Genomic DNA, 18492 nt, shown 5'->3' with positions numbered 1-18492 from the left:
GAACAGATTCTTGAGAGCAAAGGCAAAGATACAGGCCTCCTCCAGCGGTCTCTGGTTCCTCAGAGGGTAACTGAACTGTCAGCAATGACAAAAACAGCTGTTTATTTGAGAAGATGCACACAAGTGTTAGCACACACACATGCAGTGACACGGAGAGACAGCACCGGTCTGCCGCTGGTGCAGCCCACAAACGCCTCACACACCAGGGCTTGGCCAGGCTGCCCCGGGAAAGCAGGAACTCAGTGCAGGCCTCCCAGATGAGTGGCAGGGGCTCCATTACTTGAGCCATCACTGCAGCCTACTGAGATCGGCATTGGCAGAAGCCTGGAATCAGGTATCAAACCAGCACCCCAATGTGAGAGGTGGCATCCTAATTGGGGTCTTAACTGCTGGGCCAAACACCTAGTCCAGTGGCCACTAAAATGCTTTTTCTCCCATTATCAGTTTTTAAAAACTTATTTTTTTCCTATAAAGTGAACAAAGTTTACAGTACAGGTTTAGGAACATAACGATACGCACTACCCTCCCTCCTGCCCACATTCTGCACCCACCCCCTCCCTCCTTACCCCATTTGCAAATTGAAGGATTTTATCCATTAAACATTTCTTCCTATAAAATCACAATTTCAAATTAGAAATATTGTGAAACAATTTTCTAAAAGTACAGATGCCAGTTCATTTTTAATGTGTATGGCATCGTGGCATTTATTCAAAACAGTCTTTCCAGGAAGAGTGACAGCCTGAAACTCCTCTGTTGTATGTTTAATATTCATGTACCATTTACATTCTGTGGGTATTTTCGTCTTAAGATCACTGTGTGTCATACAGAAAACTTAGTGAACTGTTTCAGGGAAGAAATTGTACTTTAAAAAATGATCTCTCAAGTGTTTCTCAGAGACACATTATAAATACTCATGACTGTTGTGGTGATGTTGGTATAATAATAGGTGATGTGGCTAGTTTTCACGGGCTGTAGCAGTAAAAGGGGACCCAAGAAGGGTGTCATAAAACTACTATCATCCATGTTAAATATTTAATCTCATATTCTCTTAGTGTCAAAATATTTAGAGAGATGCGGTGAGAGCCTCTCTAAGGCAGAGGGAGATGAGCCAGGAGTACATTCTGCACATATGCAAAGCATCATGGAGAAGCCCACAAAGTTTATTCTTAAGATTCACTATTTTTGCTCTAGCAGGTTTTTTACTTGGGGAAGGTTCCAGGCAAGACTGAGACCCAGACAGTAGTGGCTGAATGGCCAGCAATGACAGCTCTACCTGTCTGCCCAGGAGCCTTCTATGGACTTTGCTTCGAGAGGAACCCTGAGGCCAGCCCTCAGCTGGGCAACGTGTTCCAGCAGAGGAGAAAGGTGGTTGCTGGCATGTGCTTACCACATACCAGCCCATGCTTTTTTACCTCTTCCTCCTCTTTACTCAGCTGTAGAACAGAGAGTGCAACCTCTGGGAACACCTGCGCCTGGTGTGCCTCACTGGCTGGAGAAGGTGGTGTGAGTTTCTCAGAGCTACACGGGCGATTCCAACGGAAGCCAGAGTTGAGAGGAAACACCTTGGGAGTCCCAGCACAGGTTCTCTAAGCAGACAAGTACTCTATGACATTCCTTCAAGGAAGAGGCAGGAAACGGCTGGGAGCAACAACAGAGCACTAGAGTGGAGTCAGGGGAGACTGCCTGGGAGTTACAGCCTGGAGGTTTGAGTGAAGCAGTTTCCCTTTGTGCTTAGATCCAGGCCATATTCTGCTGGCAGCGCAGCATGAAGCACCCCTGGGACTGTGATCAGCCTGGACAACTAAATGTAGAATGCTAGTGTTTTCTGCTGCTCAGCTGGAAAAAGTGTAAGTGACCATCTAGCCTTAATTTCTGTTCTTCATAGCTTCCTATGTCCTACATCATTAACCACCCACACCTGACTGTTCACTGTGCCATACATACCTGTATAATGCATTAAAAAAATCAGCAAAAATTCCTTACCTGAGTTAGCTGAGCTCTCAAAAAATAAAACAAAACAAAAACCCCCAGAAGTTATGGTGTGTGTGTGTGTGTCTGTGTGTGTGTAGTGATAGAGAGAGGAAGAGACGTTTATGATGAGGAATTGGCTCACGCAGCTATGGAAGCTAAGACATTTCCAGAGCTGCAGCTGGCAAGCTGGAGACCCCAGTGAGCTGATGGTGAGGCTGTAGCCTGACTGCTGTCAGGCCTGAGACTCAGGAGGAGCTGTTGCTTCAGTTTGCATCGTGAAGGCTGGAAAAGCCCAGTGTCCCAGTGCCAAGCATGCAGGCTAGAGGAACTTCTTCTTATTCCCTGGAAGGTCTGCCTCCTGTTCCCATCCAGCCTGCAACTGCATGGGTAAGGGAGTGAAATTTGCTTTATTCAGTCCACTGAATAAAGTAATATTAATCACATCCCAAATGTCCCCATAGACACACTCAAATATCTGGACACCCTATGGCCCTATAAAAGCTGACACAAAAATTACCTAGGGCATGCCTTTTTGCTGGCAGACATCTTGTCTGCCAGGTAGCACATTTGGCCCAGAGTCAAAGGCAACCCCTTTTAAGCACCTATAGGAGACCTGCATACTGTACAATTACCATGGCTCCTAAGAGGAGACTGTTTGGAAGGGTTTGTCAGATGCCTTTGCAACTGTGGGAGAAACCGCAATCCAGTCTAGACTCCATGCCATTGTGTATGGGGAAGACTCCTTGTTTCCTGTGTCTGCCTCCTCCTAACCTGTTTCCTTTTCTTTACTGTTATGCTGTTGGAGAAAGCCAACAACCGGTCCAGTTGGGTCTCAGCAGTTCATGCTTTCTGATTTTATTTGGATTCCCACTAAGACACAATGAGCTTTTTTCTTCATTCCTCAGCAATCAAGCCATCCATCCAGTCCTCCATTCAACAAATATTTGGGAGATCCTATTACTTGCAATGGACTGTGATTTACTAAGAGTACAACAGGGCTGTAGAAAAAACTAGTATGTAGCCTGGCTAACTCCGTAAGATGGATGTCTAAACCAGCCCTAGTATTTCAGTCTTCAATCTCCAGATGAGCTCCACAACAACCATGGGCTCACTATTGTTGGAAGTTTTGAATCTGTGTCTCCGCCCTGGAGCTCCCTCCAGCTCTCCCTTTATTCTCACATGTCCAAAAGCCAGAAGATCACAGCTCTGTGCTGCCCACTCCTCAGCAGCGCTCCTGCGTCCTTCTTTACACTAAGATTTCAGCTCAAAATCTCAGAGTTTGGACATGTTCCCGGGTTAAGAAAATCTCACCTTCTGCACTCCAGGGTCATCAATGCTGTTTTTCTCCCTGCTAAATGAGCACCTCTTTCCTCCACATCCTTTCTAACACTCCCTCATCATCAATTCAGAATATCCTAGTCTTGAATGACAATATTTTCTCAAATCTAGCATTCACATTGCTGTCAGGAAATAATTCTAACACATTGAATCATATTCTACTCCCAATCAACATATTTTCAAGGTACAGCAAGATTCTAAAACTTTTTTTTTTTTCTTGGCAAAGGATGCTCCTCCTACCCCTGAATGTAATATAAAACACTAAAAAGAAATTCGCTTTCAAGACATGAGAAGACTTAGAGGTGATTAAAAACATGCCTGGAAGTCAAAGAAGCCAACCTGAAAAGGCTATACATAAGGTAAGTCCAATTGTATGACTTTCTGGAAAAAGTAAGGCAGTGGAGACAGTTTGATCAATGGTTTCCAGAGCCTGAAGGGAGAGATGAATGAATACACAGAGCTTAAACGATTTTTCAGGCTGCAAAACTTTTCTTTGTGATTCTGCAATAGGAAGTTTGGTGGTACTGCAAAAAGTTCTGGAAAAAAAATTAAAAGCCACGTTTATTTTGATGCAAAAAAATTGAAATCCATACATGTACTTCAAAAAGTTCATGGAAAATGTGTATCACAACAAAACTCATGAATTTCAATTTTTTTTTGCACCAGAATAAGCTTATCCTTTAATACTCTTCCATATACTTTTTGAAGTGCTATGTACACTTTGCACATTTGTGTAAGCAATGGTGGTTTTACTTCTTTCTCGCTGGTTTCTTTGCTTCCGGTCTGGGAATTTTGTTTTGCTCCCCACCCTTTTCTTCTTGGCAGAGCTGTGTTCCTTTAGATACATGAGTTCAAAGCCCAGTTATTTCACTTCTCTGCTCCCATTTATGCATGTTTTTAACTTCAAGAAAATTTGACCAGACAAGAGCTTCCCAGTCACACCTATTCTGGTAGTCAGAACTGTTAGCTTTAAATGTGGCCTTCAGAGCATTTCAATAAAAGACAGGTGTGGTCTTTGGGTTGCCTAGAAGTTATTGTTCTTCTACAACCACAGTTGAACATTAGGCCATGACCGAGCTGGCATCTGAAGTCTACAACAGTAACCCAGCTCCATTGGGCTTGACAGCTGGGGTCTACGGAACCTGACAAATTATCTATGCCAGGTACATTGTTCCTTTGTGTGAATTGTCTCCTCTGGCTTACAGGGCAGCACAGCAAAGTTCTCCACAAATGCTTATTCAAGCTGTCAAGCTTTGTTACCTGTTTTGAAAGAAGTTAGTCAGCTCCGTGAACTTCCTTGTGTCCTATTTTTCACTTAGTGTCTTATCACAAATGTTCAGGTTCTCAGAAAAACTTGAAGCTCAAACTCCTGCCAGTATCATAGTTGATGAAATTGCCTGCAGCTCACACATGTTGTGTTTTTTAAAAAATTGTCATTTGTCTTCTGGAGACTCTTTTGTGGCACTTCACTGGCACCTGAGTCTGTTACAGTGTTAGGGAATTTCTTTAAAAAAGATTTATTTATTTTTATTGGAAAGGCAGATTTACAGAGGAGAGACAGAAAGATCTTCCATCTGTTGGCTCACTGCCTACATGGCTAAAACGGCTGGAGCTGAGCTGATCCAAAGCCAGGAGCCTGGAGTGAGGAATCCTCTGTGGGTCTCCCACATGGGTGTAGGGTCCCAAGGCTTTGGGCCATCCTCTACTGCTTTCCTAAGCCACAACCAGGGAGCTGGATGGGCAGAGGAGCAGCCAGGACAGGAACTGGTACCAGTACCCATTTGAAATGCTGGTGCTAGCAGGTAGAATATTAGCCAGTTGAGCCAACACATGCCCCTGTTAGGAACTTTTGGTTGATTTTTCTGTGTACTTAAATGATTAAGTTGTTTCCCACTATAGATACAAGTCTGAAGATAACGAATCAATGATTTTTCACTTATTTATTAATTTACATTTCCAGATAAATTTCTTTTCTCTTTTTTAGAAAATTTATTTTTAATATTGTTTACATAGTTGAGAGGGATCATGCCCATGTGCGTCTCTGATTAAGGTGGGGAGGGTCAAGGTATGGGGGATGGTGGGCAGGACCAATGTTTCAATATTTGTTTCCTCCTGTGTCCAGAACAGAGGAATCGGTGGGGCCCACCCCTTGCTGTCAAACTATATCAACACCCAGGGATGTGGAACAATCGTTTAATGATGCCTTAGAGACCCTGATGTGGAGAGGAATGTTCTGGGAGTGTTAATTAGGTGATTTCTATTTGTTCTGAGATGTTGCTGGCTTAATCATACAAGGATGGAGAAAATATTCCCAAGGTCTATTGGGTGACCAAGTGCACCTTAGTATATCTATAGACTTAGACTTTTGTTGCAAAGCTTGGCCAAGAGGTTAGTCCAACCTGTTCTGCTTTCCATCCTCTGACAAGGAACTCAATGTCCTCTGTTGGTCTAGATGAGCTGACTGTCACATCCTCTGTGTGCATCTGGGCATGCTGTCCACTGCATAGACATCAGCAACTGAGGAGGTCCAGTTTCAATATATGCTCTCCAAGATCGGACCACATGTCTCATGATTTTCCTTATGGCGATCTAGTTGCTCCAGCTCTCTTGCTGCCCAGTGGGAGCTGTAGCCTAGCAGGGGAGTTCCCCTAGTACCCTATTATGCCCACTCCCAGTCCCAGACCTCATGAGTGCTGGCAGGTACTGTGGAGAGCCTGATATGGATGGCTCCCAGTCCTGATACTCACCAGCAGATCCTGCAGATTAGCACAACTGGCCCATGCCCTTTCAGGCTTTCATCAGTGTGTGCTACAGTTTCCCCAGCTTGACCCATTTCAAATCTCACTCTCATGTGACCCAGGGGGTTCATTAGCCTAACCCAGGCTGTTCCACACCCATTCTGATTCTTGTGAGCAGCCGTGGGTCCTGGAGTCTGGCCCAGCCTGACTTGTCTCTAGACTCAGCCACACGCATGGAGACAGGTGCTTCAGCCTTGCCTAGCCCGGTCTACTCACAGCTCTGGCTCTCACACTCACCAATGGGAGCTGCAGTCTAGCAGGGAGTTCCCAAAGTTCCCCCACTAGGCCTAATCTCAGCCCTGGAACTTATGTGTGTTAGGTTCTTCAACCCAACCCAGCATGGCCTACCCACAGTCTCAGCTCTTGGTGGTAGGTGTTGCAGCCTAGCCCAGCAGTGTGACCCACACTCTGTCCTGGCTAGTGGCTGGTGCAGTCTGGCTCAGCCTGTCTTACCCCAGACCTGGCTCACAGAAATGCTGACAAACGCTATAGCTTTGCCTGGCCTGGCCCATCACCAGTCTAGGCTCCTCTGCTCCCCAGGGGGAGCTGCAGCCTTGAAGGGGAGTTCCCTGAACTCCCCTACCAGGCCTGCTCTCAGCCCCAGAACTCACATGCACCAGTGGGTGCCATGATGGTGCTCAGCATGGTTGATCTTCAGTGCTGGCTTTTGCATGTTCCAGTGAGTGCTGTAGCCTGGCTTACCCTGGTTCCCTTCCAGCCATGGTTCCTGTCAATTTCTGGCGAGCTCTGCAGTACAGTCTGGCTTATCCCATTGCCATTTTCAGTTCTTTTTGCAAACTGGCAAGTTCTATAGTCCTCCAGAGGAGAGTTCACAAGTTCCCTACAGAATCTGCCTCCAGATCTGATTCTCTTGCATTCATGTGGGTACTGCAACCCAGCCTAATGTGACTGTTCCCCTGCTCTGATACTCACAAGTAGGTATTGTGGCCTAGCCCAGCCAGGCATGCCACCCAGCTCCAGCTTTTGCATGTGACAGGTGGCTGCCGGCATTCTGTGGGTGATACTATATATCCCAGCTCAGTTGAGTGCCTTGTCCTGACCCAGACATGCCCTCCAGTTTCTCCCCTAAGCCACTCCATCTCATCTGCTTGTGAGTGCAGTGGCCTGGTCTGTGGAAAACCCAAAGGTCATTCCTCTCCCTGTCCAAAAGACCCTCAGCCACTCCCACTCCGACACCTCTTCAGACCCCATTCCCTGAATGTTTGTAGCCTCCCTATGTAGGAGCTGGGATGCTGTATCCTGGCCCAGTGACCCCTGTCTTCACCACGAAGCTGGCATACTGGTGTAGTTACAACACGTTTGGCATTAACCAGGTCCAGAATTCCTGCCAGCGTTGGCCATCTTTCTCCTAGCAGTGTAACACTTGCCTAGGTACAAGGCAACCTAGGCAGTGGCCTGCCACTGGGGCAGATAGGTTTCTACAATAAAGGATACTGAAGAATCATTTACCATAAAGCATATTCACAAACAAAATGAATACTAAGATTAACTGTTCTTGATCAAGAATCTCCAGACCTTTAAAAAACAAGCAAGTGGTAACATAACTAGAATTCTTACTCACTTTTGATACATGGTGAACAAAGTCCACCTTCATAACCCAAGTCAGCTCCTTAGGCTGGACCTATCTTTTCAATGTCCTTCAGATACTTGTTCTTATAAACCTCATTATCAGCTCCCTACACTGCAGTCACTTGCCCACTCCTGGGCATTCCCTCTCATCTTTCAAAATTGTAGCCGCTGTCTCATTGTCACTTTCTCTAATATTAGTTTTGTCATGTTTTTAGTGGCTTTAGTGACCCTGAAGGTAACACTTCCCTAACCTTTGTCTTCTAGTTCCTCAAACTCATCTCTATTGGTCTGATCTTCCACACAACCTCAGCCACCCTTTCCCAATGGGCACACTTTCAGCTTTGTCATTGCCAACAAATGGATCCCTCCATTAGCTATTTTAAATACTTTTTCCCCCAAAAGATTTATGTATTTGCATTGGAAAGGCAGACCTACAGAGAGGAGGAGAGATTAGGAGAAAGATCCTACATCACCAGTTCACTCCTCAAGAGGTTGCAACAGCCAGAGTCGATTTGAAGCCTGGAGCCAGGAGCTTTTATGTTTCTCATGTTGCATTTCCTAGGTCCAAGACCATGTGCTTCGGTTTTCCATGCTATCTATATACACGACTTTGGTTAAAATCTCACCCAGTATTGTTGTTTGAACAGTAACTATAACTTGAAGACTCACAAGTTATATATTGTGCTCAGATTTCTCTAAGCTCTAGGCTGATGCATCCATTTGTCCATATGACAAGTTTTTTTTTTTGAATATCTGATAGATATAACAAGTTTAATAGGCCCCAGTCGATCTTCTAGTTATTTTCTTTCCTAAGTATTCCCTCATTCTTCACCCTCACTCATCAACAGCTCTCTAACATTAACCAATAACATCAACACTTTCTACAAGCTAGGCAAAAAACCTTGAGAGTCATCTTTCGGCTTTGTCTTTTCTCTCATTGCTGAAATGGACTCTAACTTCACTATCTGCCTTCAAAGCACAGCTGGAATCAGACTGCTTCCCAGGAGTCCCGCAGTTACCAGCTACACTGGATTCCTGTAGGAAGAGTTGTGTGGTATTGGGTATCTCTTACACACCTGGGAGATGGCTGGAAGCCTCATGCATCATCGTTTCAGATTCATCCTGAAGCTGTTAGAGCAGCCATCTTTACTCATTTCTCTTTAACTATTCACATTTTCCAAGAAAACAGGTTTTAATTCGCTAGTGTATATTAATATGTATGTATCCCACCTTGATCTCCAAGGATTTAAAACAAATTACAAAAGTACATAACGTGCATTACAGTATAGAAAGCCAAGTAAGGAGATTAGGTGAAGGTAAAATAAGGACAGGAAAAGTTCAGATGACTTAACAGAGGGGTGGGATGAGCAAGGTAAGTCCATGCTCTGAGATCCTTAATGGGGGTGACGCCTGAGCCCCTTCCTCTAGAGCAAGCACTAGGATCAGCTCCTTTCTATGTAAGGGGGCCCCATAAGCACCATGGACACAATATCTGAGATGATTCCTCAAGATGAACCACGAGCACAGTGATTCTTTGGGTCTAGAGCAGCAGAGAGCCTTCCAGGGTAGGGAAAGATTTGGAAGCAGAAGTACAGCAAGACTTGACAGGTCTGTTGATCTGAGGCTAGAGATCTCCCACCCCTCAGCCCACACCACAGCCAGTCCCTGGGTTCCTCCCAGTCCCCTTGTTCCAGCCCATCCCCATTCAAGTTACCTCGTAAGTACTCACCAAGACCCAAGCAAGACACTCTGAGTCCCGACTTTCCAAGATTCCTAGAACAAAAGTAAAGTAACACATGGTCATTGATTCCCATGGAATGACAAATGTTGAACTGTGATGATAGCATCTCATTTCTGGTGGCATAACCCTTGCCAGGAACAGTGACACAGGCAAACTGCAGTGCCAGGCCTCTGGTCATGGGAATGTCTGTCTTTGCCGTTTGTGTAATGGGAAGCTCAAAATCTCAACCTGAGAACAGCATACCATGGCCACAAGACACAGCTCAGCAGTCCCAAATTATCTTTTTATAGATTTGTTTACACATTTATTTTCTTTCTCTGTCTTTCTGGAGTCCAAATTCCTTAGGGCAAGGAAACTTACTTATTCACTAATTGTGATTTCATTGACCGATTACAACACCTGGTGCACAGTAGTGTGTACCTTAATGCACAAACTGGTTTCTAAAAAGAACATTCTTTCTAGTTGAATAGAACAAGTACAAAGCTATCCTTTTGGTTGGACTTTTTTTTTTAAGAGAAGGCAAAATAAAATTATTGTAGAAAGTTAATTTTAATTGGCTTATTATTTTCTGTTTCAACATGCTTTGCTCTCATCCCTAAAAGTTTACCAAGGAAAAGCCATTCATTTTTGGTTTTTAAATGGAGATGGAAATAGGAATTCTCCTACCCATCTGCCTATTCATTTTTTTTCCTGTGGAGATTCTGTTTCACCCCACTTTTCTCTCTTCTGTCCAACACCTCTCAGAGCAGAAACAAAACTCAGAGTAAGGAGGCCTCATCAAGATAGTGAGGGAGCCCCAGCGGAGAGCAGCAAGGCCCGAGAGGGCCAGTGCAAGGAGCTGACATTGTGACATTGGTGAGATGTACATGCCTTGTTCTCTGATCAGTTGCAGTTTGTAATTTCCCTCTTTATTTCCACTCCAAATGAATGAACAAGAATAAAACTTTCCCACCAGTGCCACAGCTAGGCTTCCTCAGGCACTCCCAGGATTTGCCATCAGTCTTATTTTTGTAGTATGTTTATTTCTTCTGCTTCTCACTGCTGTCAATACAATGACACCTAAGCAACACAATTAATTTGGTTATGTACCCAAAGTGCATCATGTGGCGCGTACTAAGTTGCTTCCCAAGATGCCTGCATCACACATTGGAGTGTCTAATTTGAGTCCCAGCTACTCTACTCTTCATCAGCTTCCTGCCAATAAGCATCTTGGGATATAACAGAAGATGATTCAGGCACATGGGCTCTGGCCACTGCCACTGGACACCCAGGCTGACCCAGGGTGGCCCCTGGTTTTGGCCTGATCCAGCCCTTAATAGTGTAGACATTTGGTGAATTAACCATCAGTTGGAAAATTTCTGTCCCTGTCTCTCTGCCTTTTAGATAAAACAAAAATAAGTACATGAAAAAAATGTTTAAGTGCAGCATTTCACAAGAAGTTGAAAGACCCTATTTTTACAAGTAGATGAGTGACCCTTTCCCTGTCTTCACTTGTAAGATGGTATATTGATGTACCATTCATCTAATACCACTTTTATTGGGTCTGTCATGCGAGTGCAGGATCCCAAGGCCATCCTCTAGTTCTTTCCCAGGCCATAATCAGGGAGTTAGATGGGAATTGGAGCAGCTGGGACATGAACCATTCCCATACGGAATCCTGGTGCTTGCAAGGTGAGGATTTAGTCATTGAGCCATTGCACCAGGGTCCTATCTTGATATTTCAAACCTGTAAAACCATGAGCACAAATAAATCTCCTTTTGCTGCTGGTATTGTGGCATAGAAGGTAAAAGCCTACCTGTGAAATGTCACATTCTATGTGAGTGCTGGTTTCTGTCCCAGCTGCTTCACTTGTGACCCAGCTCCCTACCGACAGCCTGGGAAAGCAGCCGAGGATGGCCCTAGGGTACTAGCCTTCATCATCCACATAGAAGAGCTAGATGAAGCACTTCGCTCATGGCTTCAGCCTGACTTAGGGTTGACCATTGTGGCTATCTGGGGAGTGAACCAGCTTTTGGAAGATCTCTCTTTTTTTCTCTCACTCTCCCTCTGTAATTCTGTCAAAATAAATAAGTCAATATTAAAACTAAACCTCCTTTCTTTCATAAATTACCCAGTCTCAGATATTATGCTACAGCAGCATAAAATGGACTAGGACTAGGGAGAATAAAGGAAACCAGACCAACAGAACCTACAAGCAAATGATAATAACCACACACACACACACACACACACACACACACACACAGCCTGATATTCACCTATATATTCATTTATATATGAAGAACTTGGTCTTCCAGGAGGACACACTCAGCACTGATGAATCAGTAGGTATTTAGTGAGGGGTCAGCAGTGCACAGCTCTCTGTCCTCCAGCAGCCTGGAGTACAGAGAGGTACACAGAAAAGCAAACGTTTGCTTACAGACAGTGGTGTGGGCGCTACCAGGTTGGTCTTCGGGCGGCCATGTCAGAGGCTACCGAGGCTTGGCTTTGCATAACTGTGTGGGGTGTCCTGTGGCACAGGATCTGGATGTAGGTTTCCATGTGATCTTAAATTCTCACTGTGACCCTGAGGATCACAGGGAGAGAGCCTTGGTGTGGAGCACTGTGCCGAGTGAGACTACAACAAAAATAGGCTTTGCAGCCAAGAGATTTTCCTAGCAAACTTAGACCACTGAGGGTATGACACTGGGAACTTCCTGGACAGCACGCACAGTGGGAACATGTGTCCTGTTTTGCTTATGATAACTTAGGAAGAAAACATTCACTTGACTCTGAGCTTGGAAGACTGTCAGGAACTGTCAGCAGAAATGAATTGCAAAGCAGCAAGTACAGACATGGCCCATTTTCCTGACCCTGTCGTGGAAACAGCTGGGAGAACTGTTCTGGAACAAAAAGCTTAGAAAACATTCAAGTGTAAGACAAGTTCAATTATAGGCAAATATTTGATGCATTGGAGATAAGTCCCCATCTTTGAGTCTTGGTGTCTTTATTTCCTTTAACCTTGCAATTCCTTTAACAGCTTTTCTAAGTATCTCCTTCCTCTGGAAGGAATGATTACCAAATTAAGGTGGTCACTTTTTTTTTTTTTTGGAGTGGCAGTGTGATAGACAGGCCTCCCACTTGTTGGTTCTCTCCCAAGACCTCCCGTATGGGATGGATGGTCAGGCCAGAGCCAGCATTTGGGAACTCAGCTGGGCCTCCAATATGGGAACAGGAACCAAACTGCTTCAGCCATTGCATTGCTTTCTGTTTCCAATGTACACATTATCAGACAGCTAGAATTGGGAGAGGAGCTGGGATTGGAACCTAAGCACTCTGATCCAGATATGGGCAACCCAACAGGCAGCTTAACCCTGTGCCAAATGGTTAACTCCAAATGGTAACTTTCATGTGAGAGGCCTTTCCTGCATGTGAACCATGTATCTGTGCTTGGCTCTTATTTTATGCAGGTGTGTCTCTCTCTGTGAGACTGTGCCACTTAAAACTCTCTTGCTACATGAAGGACTGCATTCTGGAGAGGACAGAAGGAATGACCTACCTTCAGTTCTGGAAAAGGGATTTCAGCACTGTTTCTGTGAATCTGAACGGCACATCTGTCTCCTCCTGCCTCTTTGTATCTACACAGTACTAAGTATAGATGTGACAACTCTCCAGACACTCTGATCCATTTAACCTCTTTTGGATAATACAAACACAAAGGAAACAGTCTGTGGGAAAAGAGAAGGTAAACTCTTTGGGGTTTGGAAATATTTTGGAATTCATGCATCATTTTCTTCATAATATGCATTTTCAATGAACCTTTTGAAAACCCTGTACATTTCATACATTTGATCTAACACATTATTCACTAGTTTGTGTGACTATCACACTAAATAATGACCAGTTAGCCAATCATGCTGGGATATATCATACTCTGGAGCCCTTACCCTACCTTTAAGGAGATTTTATAAATTCCTCATGCTCTTATATTACAATATGTAGCAAAAAATTTTTACATAATTTCACTTCATTCCTTAATTCCTTGTTCTTCACATGAAGGAAGATACTTAAAACTTCTGTAACCACATCAAATTTTCAAACAGATTGAACTCCTTTCCCATTTGATTCAAAATAGTTTCACTGCACAGGTTCACCTATTTTATCTGTGTCAGATACACCAGAAAGGAGTCTCATCCTGTTCATTTTTAGTATCTGCTCCTGTTCTACTCAAAATAAAAGCTCCTCTTTCTCAAGTGAACCTCAACTGTTCTGCTGCTAATATTAGAAGTGAGTGACATCAGTATGGGGGCACAGGACTCTCAGTTTTGTCAGTCAAATTTTGGAAATCCTAACACTTAAAGCATGAAGAAAGAGTTATCTGGAGAACTCAAATGCTGTGCCTCTCCTTTCCGACAGCCAACTGATCCTTCAGTGGGCACACGGCTGACCTTGTGTAAGGGCAATGGTTAGATCCAGGCAGAGGCAATTGAGATCATTCCTAGCAACATTTTGCGGGGCATCCAACTGGCTCCCTTTGCTCTTGAGACAATATAATGGAGTTGTGAAAAGCTGAAATCTAGTGTCAGCTGGGCTGATACACCATGCTACTCTCATGCTCACAGCTCCTTTACAAATCAAAGATGCTAAAGGCAGCATATTAGCAGCTCAAATGTGCTGTCTCAAATGGCTTGCTTCTGAATGTGTGCCTTAGACATTACTTGCAGCTTTAAACTGGGAAGAGAGGAGTATGCATCTTGCATTTGGCTAAGAAAAAAGTATACTACATGCATCAGGGATGGACTGACTCTGTAAGTAAGATGTTCCAAAGGCTCTGTCAGGCTGACAAGCAACATGACTCTGACCTGCTTGTCAAGTGGTCAGGTCATGACATCATTTACCATCTCATGTTACCTGGACATCATTGTGTTCCCCTAAGTGACACTCTGACAATATTTGTGTGTCATGACTTATGGAGAAGTTTTTTCTTAATAATAAGAAACGTACATCAACCTTTATCAGAAAATTCAAAGCAAATGTTCATTTGCCAGTCAGTGAGATTTGATGGCTGCACAAGAATATCCATTTTGACAACCATGGAGATGACCACACATGGTGAACACATTGTCTCAGGAGGACACTCAGTATTCATCACTGTGGGGTGAGCAATGACTCATTGGGAAACCATTAGGTGCAAAAATGATCCAGCCAAGCATTTTAATGATAGACACTATGTATAGCACATGGAAATTTTGAGTCTCATTTTTACTTAAGAAGCAATCAAGTAGAGTAGAATTCTTTTGAATTCTTTTATTTAAAGGTTTAAGTCTTATTCATTTTTTTTTTGTACCTACAAAATCACCTGTTGATTTGTATCATTTTTAGAAGCCTAGAGAAATAAGGGGAAAAAACCCAGGGTTTTTTGTAAGTAATTCTAGCTCTGCACCAGGCCTTGTGCTGGGCTTTGGGAATGTGCTGAGTGGCATGTGGCTGCTGTTCGTCTAGGGCTTGGATCATGGGATGGGCAAGAGATATGAAATAGTGAATGATTTCATTATGTTAAATTAGCCTACATTTGACCTGATGATGCCTCTGTATTCTGAGTCCTTATGTAATGTGCTGCAATTTAACGTTACATAAATGAACTGGAAGCCTAATTTAGGAGTATTTTGTAGCAAATAGACGGGTCTCAGCCAATCAGCACAGCTGAGCTTTAGTCAACCACAGGCTGCCAGCTATGAGACAGTACTCAAGTAAGACTGACACTGCGTGGCAGCCAACCACGTGGCTTCTGTACTTTGCTTCCCTCCTCCACCCATAAATGTTGCCTACCCATGTTGGCCCAGCACTCTCTGGATCACTCCTGTGGTTCTTGGGGTTGTCTGACATATAAGCTGTCTATTGCTCAATTAAACCTCATTAAATTTTAGTTGCCTCATCTAAAAAAAAGATTTATTTTACTTGAAAGCCAAAGTTGAGAGAGAAAGAAATGGAAGGAGGCGAGGGGGAGAGAGAAATCTTCTATCCCCTGGCTCACTCCCCAAATGGTTTGCAATGACTGGAGTTGAGCTGATCTGAAGCTGGGATCCAGGAGCTTCTTCTAGGTCTCCCGCATGGGTACAGGGACACAAGGATTTGGGCCATACTACACTGCTTTTCCAGGCCTTTAGTAGGAGCTGGATTGGAAGTAGAGTAGCCTAGATGCAAACTGAAGCCCATATGGGATGACAGAGCTGCAGGCAAAAGATTAGCTTGCTATGCCACCACACCAACCCCTTGCCTCATGTTTTTATTTTCACAATTATAATATCAAACAAAAATAGAACGTGATTTCATTGTGTAATGGGACATTGAGCTGAATGGTCAAGAAAAGCACATCTGGGGAAGTGACATTTAAATTGAAAGCCAAAAGAGGAGTAGGGAGTAATTTAGGGGAAAGAATGGGGACCAACAGTCTGGGTAAAAGCTCAGAGACCTGGAGAAATATAGCCATTGAAGAACTGAAGGAAGTTCAGGGCAGCAGAATAGGAGACAGCAAAAGTGGGAGTGATTCCACAACAGTCTGGTGGGGTTTACAGAAATCAGATCAAACAACACCTTACGTTTTATTATGTTCTTCAATACCTTATATAGATTATGTTCCACATTTTGGTGCTAATGTGAAGGAGTAATGGAAAACTGGAAAACTTAAGCAGGGGAAATGGGGAAATGGGCTTAAAGAAAACAAATCAAGGAGCTCGGAGACTCATTAGATAATCCTAACACGATATGATGATACCTTGAAATAGGACTTAATGCAATAGAGAGAACCCAGGAAAAGCAGATATTCTTAGCAGGTGAAATCTTTAGGACTTAATGTTGGAAGATAAGGGTGACTATGCAGGAGGAATTGGTCTTGCTCAAGGTTCTGACTGGATCAGCAGATGAAGATGCCAACTTGAGTCTGAAGCAGAGTTTACTGTTACAATAAATAGAAGGGTCCTGACTTTATTTGTTATCACATGAGGTTGACATACCCATGAATTACCCAGGTAAGTTGCCTGTGGCTGAGACTATAAAGAGAGTGTTTCTACCTTTGAGGGGCACTTTGGGCTGTGTTAGCTGCCAAGGAAGACAGGATCCTGTTGGAGAAGAGAGCCAAAGATGAGTCTTGAGGAGTTCCAGGACTGAGTAACATGACAGTGCCATGGCAGCAATGGGAAGTAAGAGGCAGTGACAAAGATGGAGCAGGAGGTCAGGAAGCTAAAAGGGAGGACATTTGGCACAGAGGAAGTGGATAGCAGTGGTGAAGGGTGCTGAAAGACCACCCACAGGAGCAGGGGGAGAATCCTTTGTAGTAAGCGGTGCAGGAGTGCCAACAAATGACTACACAGGCTCAGCAGCAGTTACATCCCAGGCTGTGGGTGCAAAGCCAGGATAGGCAGACCAAGAAGAGGGAGATGCAGAAATGGTACTGACCATCTGTGTATAACCGTGAGTAGTTTCCTCAGCCTCTAGAGACCCTGCCCTCCTTCATAACTCAAGATAGTAACAGCTTACCTCTTATAAATACAGCACAAACTCTAGCAGATTTCAGTGTCACATAGTCATTGTTTACTTGCTAGTGTTTGGATATGGTTTGTGCCTCCTGCGCTCCATGTGCTGTGGGCTTTGTCCTGTGTGTGCCAAGGTTGAGGTAAAGGGACCATTTAGAAGTGAGCCTAGTGGGAGAAGTCACAAGACGGCCCCTCTCTGAGCTCTGGTGTCTGGTCTAGTCACGTGACTTCTCCTTCTCACCCGTGCTCCTGCCATTGTGCTCCCATTTGCCCTGAGATTCTCCCAGGAGAGAAGCTGATGCCCTTAAATCTTCAGAAATGTGAGTTGATTCGTTCATTAAATTGCTCTCAAATACGCTTCTCACCAAAGCTTAGAATTGAAAATTCTGTCTCTCATGTGTGTGGCAGAGCCTCAACGACTTGAGCCCTCACGTGTTTTTCTCTAGGGCATGCATTGGCAGGAGACTAGAATCGGGAGTGGAGATGGGGCTGAATTCCAGGCTCTCCCTTTACTTTGGAATGCAGGTGGCTCAAGCAGCACCTTAACTGCTGCACCAAATCCTGCCGCTTCACCAACTTTTAACCGAAACTTAGCATCTTCTTTAGCTGTGAGCATTGGTGAGAAACCACAGAAGTATTCCTGTAGCTTTGCCTTCAATGGAATTTTTTCCCTATTTTTCTGTCATATCATAGTTGGTGTAGAGATCTCCAAAACCAATTTACACTCACTACTTACATTCATAGCCCTTTAGGTGTTGTGGTATTTGACCCACTCTTAGAACCTTTTATTTAGTTCATTAACAAGAAAGTGTCTGTATTACTTGGTCACACATTAGTTTTCAAATACTTTGAAGTATAGATACTTTGAAGCAGACTTCAATTTAATTAGAAACCTATGTATTTTATGTTACATATTTAAAAACTCTTTTTTTTTCCCACCAGGGCTTTAATAGTGGTTTCTGTGTCCCGAATCCCAGAAGTAGATGAAAGGTAAAAGTTGCTTTAAAAATGCTTTGGGGTATATCCATCTGCCACAAAGCAACATGAGTTTACAAGTGTTTCTAAGCATGAAGGGAAAGCAATCTTGAAAAGTTTTCAAAAGCAAAAGTGAACTATACAATAGCCTGCTGGGACTATTTAAAATGTGTATGGTGTAGGCGACAGTGCTGGTGATTAGTCTTTGCTATGTGTTTCACCTTAGTAAATTAAAACTGTTTTCTTGGGTCCGTAATGATCTTACTTCTAAACTGCTTCTGTTGTCTCTCTTTAGACATAAGTACCTTGACTGAACGTGTACGACTGAGGGCTCTTGCTGAAGAAGGGGACCTACCCAGTCCAGGGGCTCTGGTGGCTTCTCACCAGTTGTCTTGACGGATACACAGTCCTTTACAACAATCCACTTTCAGGTAAATTGTTGAATGAATTCACATTCACACAAGCATTTCGAACAGAAGTGATGGGTAAGCTGGGAAGCTGTAACTTGTGATTGGTGTGAGGAGGATGGTTTTGTGGAACTGCATATAAAACCCACATGGATATGCA

The 18492-nt window shown here is 43.8% G+C and overlaps 1 protein-coding gene across 2 annotated transcripts in view; it reads right to left on the bottom strand.

Annotated features, from left to right (window-relative positions):
* The window catches only part of KCNAB1 (potassium voltage-gated channel subfamily A regulatory beta subunit 1), a 353486-nt gene that overhangs the window by 90784 nt on the left and 244210 nt on the right, over positions 1 to 18492 (bottom strand). For both annotated transcript variants that reach the window (XM_004598563.3, XM_004598564.3), the window contains exon 2: positions 9427 to 9470. In XM_004598563.3, coding sequence (XP_004598620.2) covers positions 9427 to 9470 — 44 coding nt within the window. The remainder of the gene's footprint in view (positions 1 to 9426; positions 9471 to 18492) is intronic.

Source organism: Ochotona princeps, chromosome 3 (assembly GCF_030435755.1).
Source record: "Ochotona princeps isolate mOchPri1 chromosome 3, mOchPri1.hap1, whole genome shotgun sequence".
Taxonomy (NCBI): Eukaryota; Metazoa; Chordata; class Mammalia; order Lagomorpha; family Ochotonidae; genus Ochotona; species Ochotona princeps.
This window is presented reverse-complemented; position numbering and strand designations above follow the sequence as displayed.